This window comes from Macrobrachium rosenbergii, chromosome 2 (genome assembly GCF_040412425.1).
Source record: "Macrobrachium rosenbergii isolate ZJJX-2024 chromosome 2, ASM4041242v1, whole genome shotgun sequence".
Classification (NCBI taxonomy): Eukaryota; Metazoa; Arthropoda; class Malacostraca; order Decapoda; family Palaemonidae; genus Macrobrachium; species Macrobrachium rosenbergii.
The window spans coordinates 44,558,013-44,570,512 of NC_089742.1; the positions used below are offsets into that span (position 1 = coordinate 44,558,013).

The 12,500-nt window shown below is 39.1% G+C and overlaps 1 protein-coding gene across 1 annotated transcript in view; it reads left to right on the forward strand.

Moving 5' to 3' along the window:
• The window catches only part of LOC136845936 (2-acylglycerol O-acyltransferase 1-like), a 24,072-nt gene that overhangs the window by 2,410 nt on the left and 9,162 nt on the right, over positions 1-12,500 (forward strand). Inside the window, exons 2-5 of the mRNA XM_067116445.1 lie at positions 1,808-2,083; positions 4,281-4,478; positions 10,015-10,083; positions 11,011-11,191. Of these exons, the coding sequence (XP_066972546.1) occupies positions 1,824-2,083; positions 4,281-4,478; positions 10,015-10,083; positions 11,011-11,191 (708 nt within the window). The 5' untranslated portion in view covers positions 1,808-1,823. The remainder of the gene's footprint in view (positions 1-1,807; positions 2,084-4,280; positions 4,479-10,014; positions 10,084-11,010; positions 11,192-12,500) is intronic.

A 12,500-nucleotide genomic window follows, 5' to 3' on the forward strand; every position in this document is an offset into this window, starting at 1 on the left:
AATTGTTCTAAAAACAAAAGGCGTGCAAATTTTCTGGAATGACACGACTTTAAATATGATTGATTTAAACACACTAAACGTTGCGTCATAAAGGCGAGTGTCCTTACTTAAGTCGTCCATTACCATACCGCCAAACATTGCATCAAGCGATAATGTTAATGGAAAAAAATGTTATGTCAAGCATGTCCGTGAACTAAGCGTGAAGGTGATACACAAACAAACATGCACGACCTTCTGTAGAGTATGTGCTTATTGCAAATTTAGCCTAGGTGCTAAAGGTGGCGAATATATGAATATGTTTGCGTGACGGTGTCTGAAAATTTTAAAGTTATGTTTTACAACTGTAGATGGTTATTTTAAATGATATTGTTTTAACATCCACCGGTTCGAATGAAAGGTTTTCGAACTGAGGTCACAAACTCTTATCAGTAACTATGAGCTATCCGTTTAAGTATCACACACACACACACACACACACACACACACACACACACACACACACACATATATATATATATATATATATATAAAATATATATATATATATATATATACAATATATATATATATATACAATATATATATATATATATATATATATATATATATATATATCATCTTTAATCTCTAGAGGTCTTAATAATCCGGTTCTCAGCAAAACCTTTAACAGTGAGGTTGCTTGCCCCATGACTCTCCCTGGCTGAGACCCACCACCACTGGTTGTTCTCATGTACCTTATTCACTGCTAAGGTTGTTGTTACAAGGGTATGCATTGGAATTTTCAGGAAATTTCGTTTTATGGAATCTGTTTCGATTCCCAAGCTAATATAGCCCGGTTGAGAGAGAGAACGATCGTCTCTGTTGGTGAGACATACTTGCAAGAGCCGGTGCTGGCATAAGCCAACCAACCACGTGAGAGATGGGAGGAATATTTCTTTATCACCGTGTGTAAGCTGAACTGCATTTTGGTCAGAGGTGTCTTGCAGTGTTTAATTTCCTATCCATGGGCTCTTCCTGTCAAGGTGTCAGCGAGAGAGAGAGAGAGAGATGGCAGTAATGTATCTAACGATAGATATTATTGCTTGATTAACTAATGATTTTACGGCTACAACGATCATCGACGATGAAACCTAGTACTAGGTAATCAATTTACCAGACGAAATTATAGAAAATAAAAAGACTGAGACCAATTTTACATTTAATCAGCAGCTAAAACATACTTACACTAGACTCAATTTTGTTAAACTTATAATTACCTTTATTTAACTATGTTAATACAGTGCATTCTACCACTTCTTTTTATCCGGGCTTGGTGCTCACATCAGAGAAACTCATGGCAGAAAGTGGAGTAACGTTGAATTTGGTCAGTATTTGAATTGGTATTACCACCAATGAATATCAGAAGCGCTGCCCTCTAAAATATTCTAGTAACTGAAACCTACGACATGATTTACGATTTTGGAACGAGTGGCATTAGGTTAGAGTACCCATAGGCCAACCGACTAAGCCTACTATATTTCAAAAGTCGAAAGTAGGATTTCGATCAATATTATAGTTGAACCCAAGGTTGGCTGAACCAAATTGGAACGATAGAGCTTAGTTACGCACCTCTGCTCCACTGAAGCATATGTTATGTATTACAATTTGTTCTCTTTTTTATTCGTCTGATGTTTGTTTGTTACGTTAATGGTCGGGATTGTTCCTAGTAGATGTTTGTAAATTATGAGTAATATAATACTAAGAAAATGTCATGATTTTCGTCTTTCATAACGAGTAAGCAGTGAATGGCTTCTTTTTCTGTTTGCAGTTCGAAAGGGAGAACAATGGATGACGGGACGGAAGGTACGAGAGTCGAAGAGGTCATCCAAGACGAATTTGTGAAGGTGGACCTAGTAACTAAGAAGGGAGAGACAGATAACCCAGAAATTGAAAAAGAAGATACTAACAGCGCAAGTACAGAAGACAAGCAAGAGGAGAAAAAAGTGCCAGAGATCGACGAGGAAGAACTGAAGAAGCTTAATCGGAAGGTACCAGATGCAAGGTCGGAGTTCAAGAAGGACCATGTTGATGAGCATTTTGACAGGTAAGACACTTCTACTTCATTTCGAGTCGCTCGTTTTTTCCGGAAGGTTTCTGGGATTCACCCGTTGCCAGTACTGTACTAGTTATCAACGAAAGTCAGGCAATTCAAGGTGATGTGTACAGTAAACTCGCCCTCGGTATGAGACGGCAAGTCTGTCGAAAATTGAAAAAACATGAAGGCATTTATATTCTTATTATTGTTACTAGTGCATCCACGCCGTTGAAAAATAAGGATTAGTTAAGCTTATGCACACCGCGTTCTTTTACTTTTATTATTACACTTACAAATTACATAAAATGCTTGCAGTATTTTCGAAATTGTAAATCACTACTTTTTCTATAGGAGATAGAAGTAAAAAGCTTGTTAATGACATTGAAAATTTATTTTTGCTAATGACCAGAACGATAGTTCACTTCTTTGAGTAACAAAAATTAAAAAAACATGCATAGGCTTTAGTGTCATTTAACAATTTATATATAGGTTATGCTAGAGTAACTACTAGTTTTTTTTCTATAAAATGCTAAAAAAAGTTAATCAATAACTTGCCAATATTCGTATCTGTTACTTATGTGAATGACAACTCTGTTCCTCTAAAGGAAAAGACCCTTGAGCCCTCTAAATTTTCGTAGTTGTCGATTATTTGAATGACAGCTCGACCTCTCCATAAAACCTACTGTTATCCTTGAAATACTTGCATTTGTAAACGGCTTAAGTAACAGCTTACATAGACAACTTGTGGTGCGTGAAGCAACTGCGCTACCTGCTGCCCTACTCTGGCGCTGTCAGCACCGTCATTTCCTGGTTCTGTTGCATGCCATCTCTACTGCTGCTGGTGATGAAAGTGAATTAATCTCCCGCACGCAGCCGAGAGGCAGAGGGGACGGTTATACATGTGCGAGTGAGTGAGAGGTAGGGGCCTATAAACACGAGAGAGAGAGAGAGAGAGAGAGAGAGAGAGAGAGAGAGAGAGAGAGAGAGAGAACTTAACACGGAGAGAAGTCTAAACGTAGGAATGCAATATAGGTTTAAATTTGCGTAAGAGAAGGGGGAATTAAAATGAATTTGTGTTTGCGAAAGGAATAACAGCGATGAAACGTTTTAGAGAGAGAGAGAGAGAGAGAGAGAGAGAGAGAGAGAGAGAGAGAGAGAGAGAGAGAGAGAGAGAGAGAGAACACGTAGAGAAGTCTAAACGTAAGAATGAGATACAGGTTTAAATTTATGTAAGAGAAAGGGAAATTTTAAATTAATATGTCAGCGAAAAAGTGAGAGGGGCTCAACCGTAGAGAGAGAGAGAGAGGGAGAGAGAGAACTGAACATTGAGCGAAGTCTAATCGTAGGAATGCAAAATAGATTTAAACTTACATAAGAGAAAGGGAAATTGAAATGAACAGGTGTTGGCGAAGAGTGACATGTTTAATGAGAGAGAGAGAGAGAGAGAGAGAGAGAGAGAGAGAGAGAGAGAGAGAGAGAGAGAGAGAGAGAGAGAGAGAGAGAGACTTAACACGGAGAGAAGTCTCAACGTAGGAACGAGGTTCAGTTTAAATTTTCGTAAAAGGGAAACTGAAATGAATATGGTATTAGCTAAAGAAAGAGTGAGTGAGGTTAAACCGTTAAAGAGAGAGAGAGAGAGAGAGAGAGAGAGAGAGAGGAGAGAGAGAGAGAGAGAGAGAGAGGGGGAGAATGTCAGGGGCAGAATCACTTGCTTAACCATCCGCAAGAGAAAAGGATCAGACCATCTTAATTATATTAAAATGTCTACAGAGTAAAGTCATCATTGTAAACATTTTCTTGTATATCATTTTTCATCCTACTGTGCATTTCTTATTCCTCGCGTGGCCTTTTGACCTCAGTAAGGCCTATTGGTGGTTGCACCTGACGCCCAAGGTTTGTTGTGAGTTGCTTCAATGTTTAGGATTTTGACAACATAGTGGCGTAAATTCACGTTACAACCCATATAATCTCTCATGGCAAAGATCTTTATTTCATTCACTGTTTCAATTTATTGTCAGAGACTGCTTTGTATTTTTAACGAAAGTACCTAAATTCGTCTCATTTTTAACAATTTTCGTACATTTCATTAAGTTTTTAACAACTGTCATATATTTCCTTCCATCTTTTATAGCCTCGATCTTTATTTCTTTTTTGCTTCACTGTTTGATGAACTGATAACTTACTCGATTCACGTTCGTCCCAACAGCTTGCCTTGGATTCTCGGCGCTTTAGGCCGAGTCCTGAGTCTCCCGCTCAGCTACGGACCAAAGTTTGCACCGATCAACATTCCTCTCAGCCGCCGCCTGCAGACATTCGCCGTGTTCTTCTGGATGTCGTCTTTCCTCTTCATGGGGTTCGGCTCTCTCATCTACCTCGTCTATCTCTTCTTCTATACGGAATATTGGTAAGTCTTCTCTCTCTCTCTCTCTCTCTCTCTCTCTCTCTCTCTCTCTCTCTCTCTCTCTGTTTACTCTACCTTTCCAGAATGTTGCTGGAAGAGTTCATGGCACAACTTATAGCAGATAGGTTTTCCGTAATGACAGTGATGGTACCAAACTAAACACAGGGACTTTTAAAATAGGGATTGCTTAGGAGAAAAATAAGCCGTAAGGTGAGTCTTACAAGAATACTTTACCTGACATATATCTTATTGTTGAATTTTACACTGAGGTGCTTTTTTTTTTTTTTGTCTAATGTTGCAATATCGGAGACTCGATTGTTTGTTTGGAGTTGTCACACAAACACAAATATATTGAGCTACTTCAGTTTTGCTTCCTGCTATGGCTACTTAGCAGGCAGTTTTGTTATAACATAAACACTCCATTAGATTTTGACCTTATTGTAAATCACTGTGCTCACACCGGATTCTAAATGGTTTAGAAATGTCAAATCTTTGATTTTATGGATGGGTTTGTTAGTCTCTTCCTCCAAAGATTGGACGAAAGTTTACGAGCCAAGATGTTTGGCTTTCATTGGTAGCCTCCCGTCCAATTACTGACTAAGTCTAATTACATCAAACTTGACTGATCGAGGGAAATGCAGCTAAACATTTTGTAATGATGTCGGGAAATAATTACTGCTACTAATACTACTACTGCTGCTATTCTGACCGTTACATGCTTCCAACTTTTTTTTTTTACCATTTGCTGATGCTGGTCCAATAAACCACTTCCTTTATCGTGTCCTCTCCATCAGGTAGGATTTACTGGCTACTCAAGGAGCAAGAGCCCGTGCTGGCATAAGGCGAGCTTAATCTTTAATAATCAAGGGTATCGCCTTGCCTTGTTATTATCTTATCTGTTTAATTAGCTATTTTTGTTACTTTTACTTCGACGCTAGATCAAGCGTGAGAAGTTCTAACCAACTTGTCATTCATATCTGAAGAACAGGTGATGCAGTTCTAACATTCAACTGAAATCCATGAAAACTTTAGGTAAAACTGATAGGAAATTGCGGCACGATTTATACCAAAGAAAAAACAAGTAAAAAATGCACCGAAGTTTCTTCGGCGCAATCGAGTTTTCAGTACAGCGTATAATGCTGTATGAAACTCTCAGCCACGGCCCATGAAACTTTCAGCCGCGGCCCATGAAACTCTCAGCAACGGCCCGGTGGTGGCCTGTGTTGTTGGTACCTACAGCGGTGCCAGGCGCACGATCATGGCTAACTTTAACGTTAAATAAAATAAAAACTATGGCTAGAAGGCTGCAATTTGGTATGTCTGATGACTGGAGAGTGGATGATCAACATACCAATTTGCAGCCCTCTAGCTTCAGTAGTATTTAAGATCTGAGAGCGGACAGAAAAAGACATTAGACTTGATCCTTTAATAAAACAAAGTTAGAAGAAGGGGAAACTGACGCCAATAAGGAATTCCAGATATGACCAGTTAAATTACCTTGCTTTATATTATTACTGTATTAAAATGCCATACAATTCACTAAAACTGTCTTTGACAAGCAACAGTTAATGACAGAACATTTCGCAGTTTTCAATGATCTTAGATAAACACGCAATGGGGGACAGTTGATGTTACTCAAAAGGATTCAATTAAAAAAAAAATTATCATTCGGGCATCATCTAATCTCATCACATCGCTCACAAAACGATGATAGACGTTATTATTGTAATCTTATCTTTCAATAATATTTTTGTTACAAACAAGGATAAAGTAATAAATATCATCAATGGAACTAAAGGCAAAGAATTTCTTTTGCGTAAATAATGGTTTTATTTGGTTTATATGAATATTTTCAATATGAGTACTGAAATCCAGTGAACCCAAACGCATTTGAAGTTGTCATGTGGGGGCAATATAAGAGCATTTCTATCTATCTGATAAGCCTTTCCAATCCCCTTGTCAAATTTCCTCAAACCTGTGACGAGATAGTGTGAAATTTTATGAAGTTCATCAGGTCATCTTAGATAACAATGACAGATGCAACGCCAGATCAAACTTCCTGTTGCTCATTGCTACCCATCATTTTTAACAAGTATTTTTTTTTTTTATTAAATCACTCTACTGAATCCCGTAAGGGGTTTTGGTAGCGCCATCAGTACACCTTAAGGTTCTTTTCATCGTCCCTTAGCTGCAACCCCTTTCATTCCTTTTACTGTACCTCCGTTCATATTCTCTTTCTTCCAGCTTTCTTTCCACCCTCTCCAAGCAATTGTTTCATAGTGCAACTGCGAGGTTTTCCTCCTGTTACACCTTTAAAACCTTTATACTCCCTGTTTCCTTTCAGGACTGAATGACCTCATATGTCCTAGCGCTGGGCCTTTGGCCTAAATTTTCTATTCCATTCCATTCATTCTGCTGAAATAGCGAATATTTCGTAGTGAGAATTCCTGTACATATGTTTCGTTAGTTGATCTATACTCTAAAGCGCTAAAGAAATCGTGTAGGTTTTTAAACGCCTCATTAATTTAAAGTTCAGCTGATAATGAGAGTCATAGCTGGTGGCTGACTGGGAGCAAATTTTGTAAACAGATAAGAACCCACTTGTGATTGCTTAATTTGACCCTGTGAATGTTCGGTGACTCCTCTCTCTCTCTCTCTCTCTTATGATTTGATGGAAAAGGCGGAACAGATATCAAATTAGAGATCCGAATTTTTATGGAGTAGAATGAGAATGGGAGGGAAATTTTCTGACTTTCTGCTCTAATGGAATTGTAGAGGAGAAAAGGATAATTTTGCCCAGCGACCGACCTCAGTTCGAAAGTGATACATGTAGAGAACCGAACTGTCGTAGATTTAGGGTGCTTGCTTCTTATAAGAAGCATGTGTGTGTGTTTGTGTATCTGTATATATGGATGTTTCACTTGAAAACATGATCTAAAATAGATGACTGGGTTATGAATGAGACAGAACATCATCGGTGATATCTGACAGTGTAAATTAACAAATAACAACCTAAAAAGAAAGCTTAGAGGACAAAAAGCCTGCGGAGGCTCGCGAGACTGTTTGTCTCTCAACCATGAAGCTGACCAACGCGAGGTCTAGTCACTGCTTTGATGGATGACCACCAACGAATGCCAGACGCCATTGGAAAATTAGCTCCCTTGACCATCAGTGTACCTGGGTGACAGCGGCAATAGGACAAAAACAAGTCTGAAAAAAACCAGCAAAAGGTTTTATTGGAATATGAACTGCTATTGGAATAAGAAATTTAGGCTGACGGCCAAGCGCTGGGACCTATGAAGTCATTCAGAGCTGAAAGGGAAGTTGAGAGTAAAGAAGGTTTTAAAGGTGTAACAGGCGGTAGACCTCTCAATTGCAATATGAAACAATTATTAGAAGGTGGAAAGTATAATGGAAGAAAGATAAGAAAGGAGGCGCAATAAAAGGAATGAAAGGGGTTGCAGCTAGGGGCCGAAGGGACGCTGCAAAGAACCTTAAGTAATGCCTACAGTGCACCTCGTAAGCTGCACTGATGGTTTTTATGATTCATCTCTCATAGGAAACGTTGGAAAGAATAGATAACTAGCTGAATGTTGGCACTCGTGGCGAGGAGGTGGCACTGTCCAGCATAATCTAGGCGAAAGGTCAGACACAACAACGGACAGGAATCCTCCCTGTCATTGTAAAGGTTTCCGGGCTTAATTGTGGCCCTTTGCTGATTGTACAATACTTCTAAAGTTTATAGTAAGTTTCAGTAAATTGACGGAAACTTAGCCCTTTTCTCAATTTAATCTTTTATCCGGGACTGTAGGCAGCATGAATATCTCAATTCTCGTAGCAGTTTCAGAAGTTATGAATGATAAAGGGAATTTTGTTCAGGGAAAGTAATTTCTGAACAATATATTTCCGATTTACGACGACAGCAATAAAGCTATTTTGTTAACTCTCTCTCTCTCTCTCAGTTGAGTTCTTATCGACCTTGAGCCCTTATCTGTAATGTAAGATTTGTTTTATCGAACTAGCATCTTGAATTTTCAGTTTTAATTAACTTCGGTTGATGATTTTCTTAGTGATAAAATTCGCAATGCCAAAATTAGACAAATACTGACTCCTTGTTAAATCTTTTAATGACCCAGTTATTTCCACATTACTTTGTTGGCTTTGAGGCGTTATGAACCGTTGCCGCTTGCTCTAGACCATTAAGGTTTGATGAAAGTTTCATTAACCTTTGTTTGTTTGTTTGTTTGTTCGTTTTCAAGGGAGGATCGTTAGTTCCAGGCTCGATCTTCGCCTTGTATCCAGACTTGGGACTGATATGAGTGTTTTTCTTTCTTTTTTTATTTCTTTTAATGAGTGACCTCCCGTTACTTCTTATTAATTAATGATCACCAAAGTCTTTGGAAGCTGGAATTTCAAGTCAATGGACCCTGTGGGCTTGTTCCATATGAATAGGGTTCATCTGAGTAATAATAATAATAATAATAATAACGTGTACCAACAGGAAAACTGTTATTTTAAAAGTTAATGGCTTGTTATTTAGTCTTTACTATTGTACCCATACTGTTATAAATGACGGTACTATAAAAGCAGGTACAGACAGCAAGTCATGACGTTTAGGGTCGTTACGTACTATTCCAAAGTTCGGGTCAAGGTACCTTCATTACACCTGCCTATGTAGAGACCAGTGATGAAAGAGGCTGGACCTTGGCTAGACAATAAATGGCGAATCTAAACGTAGAGTTTAATACTTATATACTATCATCGCTACACACAGACTTTACACACAGTGAAATTATATGACTGCCCAATTCATTTTATTGGAATGGGAATATAAAATTTAGGCAAAGGTCAAGCGCTGGGGCCTATGAGGCCATTCAGCGCTGAGAATAATGTTTAAACAATTGTTAAGAGATGGTGAAAAGTAATATGGAGGATAGAGACTATGAACGGAGTTATAGTAAAAGGAATGAAAGGGATTGCAACCTAGGGTCCGAAGGGACGCTGCAAAAATCTTAAGCAATGCCTACACCGCGTGAGGTGCACTACGGGAACATTCCCCCCTCACCCCCAGCCGCCGCAGGCCAATAAGTTTGATTATAAGGATGTTTCTCCTATTTCCAGGTGGATTTCTCTCGCCTACTTCACTTGTTAAGTAATGCCTACAGTGCACCGCGTGAGGTGCACTGACGGCACTACACGCCCCGCCCCCGCCTAGTTCTTCGTTGGGCGAGCGGGTTCCGTTCTCAGCTACCACTCTGTTGGCCGCGAGTTCGAATCTCCGACCGGCCAATGAAGAATAAGAGGAATTTGTTTCTGTGATAGAAATTCATTTCTCGTTATAATGTGGTGGATTCCACAATAAGATGTAGGTCCCCATGCTAGGTAACCAATTGGTTCTTAGCCACGTAAAATAAGTCTAATCGTTCGGGCCAGCCCTAGGAGAGCAGTTAATCAGCTCAGTGGTCTGGTTAAACTAAGATATACTTTTTTTTCTGCAGCCCAATAAGTTTGATTATAAGGATGTTTCTCCTATTTCCAGGTGGTTTTCTCTCGCCTACTTCACTTGGTACCTGGGGGACCGCACCATTTGTGTTCGAGGAGGAAGAAGGTAAGTGATTATAGTGACACAAAGTAGTATTTCCACAACTCCTTTGTTTAGATTACGCTGGCCTTATGCCAGCAAGTGTTCTTGCTCTTACTGGCAGTCCGTAAGTTTTACTATTACTTTAGCTACTGTTTTATATTTAGAGGCCGATGAAACTGGCAATCTGATGGTCATACTCAATCCAGCTCAGAAGAAACTGCAATAAGATGGGGGAGGGAAAGATGTTTGGACTTAACCTCGATAGAATCAAATGTACTGTAGATCTGCTTCTTAAATGATAATAATAATAATAATAATAATAATAATAATAATAATAATAATAATAATAATAATGTTGATGATGACAATGCTGATGATATTTAAAATTAGGTTCAAGATTATAATATCAGAGAAACAAATAAGAGAATGAACGTACCAACATATGAAAAATCAACAAGAGATAAGAAACATTCTACAGCCAGTAATACAAGTAACAAACAGCCAATAAAATTCAATGTTGTAAAATTTGTATACTGCAGTTATTCCTATTTGGTGATCTGATTTATGATTAAGATTAGTCCACATATAGGTACCCTAGAAATGCTGATCGTTCTCGTAGTATATAAATATGGAAGTCTTCTTCTTCTTCGTTTAACGTGCTCTTTTCTCATTTTTCATATGGGGTAAGCACGATGCCTTCTTTTGAAGGACTTTGATTTGGCGTTGGGGTAGGCGGTAGCCTCGATCGGCTGCCCTGCCTGACATCGCTTAGACCCCGGTAGCACATGTGTATATGTATCGTGCATTTATAAAATCTCTCTCCTTATCTGGTATGGTATGAGAACCAAGATGAGGGAGAGAGAGTATTTGCCGATGTCATCAGGTTTTCATTAGTGGTTACCCATCCAAGAGCAGTTCAGTGCCACAGTAACTCTTCATTCTTTTCCGCAGAATAGAGTGGATTAGGAACTGGTCGTTATGGAGGAGCTACCGGGATTTCTTCCCCGCTCACTTGATCAAAACGGCAGAGCTGGATCCTTCCAAGAATTACATCATGGGCTACCATCCCCATGGCGTATTGTCAGCTGGGGCCTATTGTCACTTCGCTACCGAAGGCACCCACTTCAGTAAGGTATGTCTATATTGCGAATGCTTGTTAAGGGGATGGAATGAGATATAAAATTTAGGCGGAAGGCCAAGTGATGGGACCTGTGAGGTCTTCAGCGCTGAAAGGAAAATTCAGAATGAAAGTGTCTGAAATGTGTAAAAGGAGGAAAACCTCGTAGCTGCGCTATGAAACAATTGTTAGGAGAGGGTGGAAAGTAAGATGGAAGGAAGATAATAAGAACGGAGGTAAAGATAAAGGAATGAGTGGGGGGATACAGCTAGGGTCCGAAGGGACGCTGGGAAGAACCTCAAGTAATGCCTACAGCGCACTGCGTGAGGTGCACTGTAGGCATTACATGAGGTTCTTTGCAGCATCCCTTCGGCCCCTAGCTGCAACCCCCTTCATTCTTCTAACTTTAACAAAGGTGGTGGGCGGGGGGGGGGGGGGGGTTGTTACCCTGACCTGAAACACTATAAGGTGATTGGTAAGTCGAGACTAAATACTCATCGTGAAATCAGACAAGAATAGTAAAGGAATAAAATTTGACTTTTTAGTTTTTAACAAACAATAACTATGAATAGTAAAGTGGCTTCTTTGAATAAGGAACTTCCATTGTCTTTCTTTTCATTTATGTCTCTCAATTCTGGTCATAGTTTCAAAGGAATATCCTTGAAATGGCAACTGAGAATATTCATAATTTGTACAATAGAGCTTCCATAACCACCCCACTCTCATACTCTCAAAGTATTATTATTATTATTATTATTATTATTATTATTATTATTATTATTATTATTATTATTATTAAAAAGGATGGCTGTATTACGCGAATTTATCTTACACAGTGTCTTTTCTATTTTCCTTGTGATTCGCTTTTCGGGTTCAGCGATGATAGTCAACAACTGGCCGATATTCATATTGGAAAAAGGATAGTGTGTGGAATGCGGGAAGTCTTTTATTGAAATATCCAATCAGAAATCCTTCGTCGTCTGGACTCAGGTTCTATTTCAGGTACCGTCGACATGTTTCGACCAGCTCGTTCCGATCAAGATCCCCCCCTATAAATACCGACCCGAGCACCTTGTTTCTCCGGATCTTCTGCAACCACGTCCAGAGGATGACCAACGATTGGATATTTCAATAAAAGACTTCCCGCATTCCACACACTATCCTTTTTCCAATATGAATATCGGCCAGTTGCTAACATCGCTGAGCCCGAAAAGCTATATCATAAGGAAAATAGAAAAGACACTGTACAAGATATATTAGCATAATACAGCCATCCTTTTTAATAAGACCTGTTTAAAAGAGGGTCTACTCCCTTCATATATTA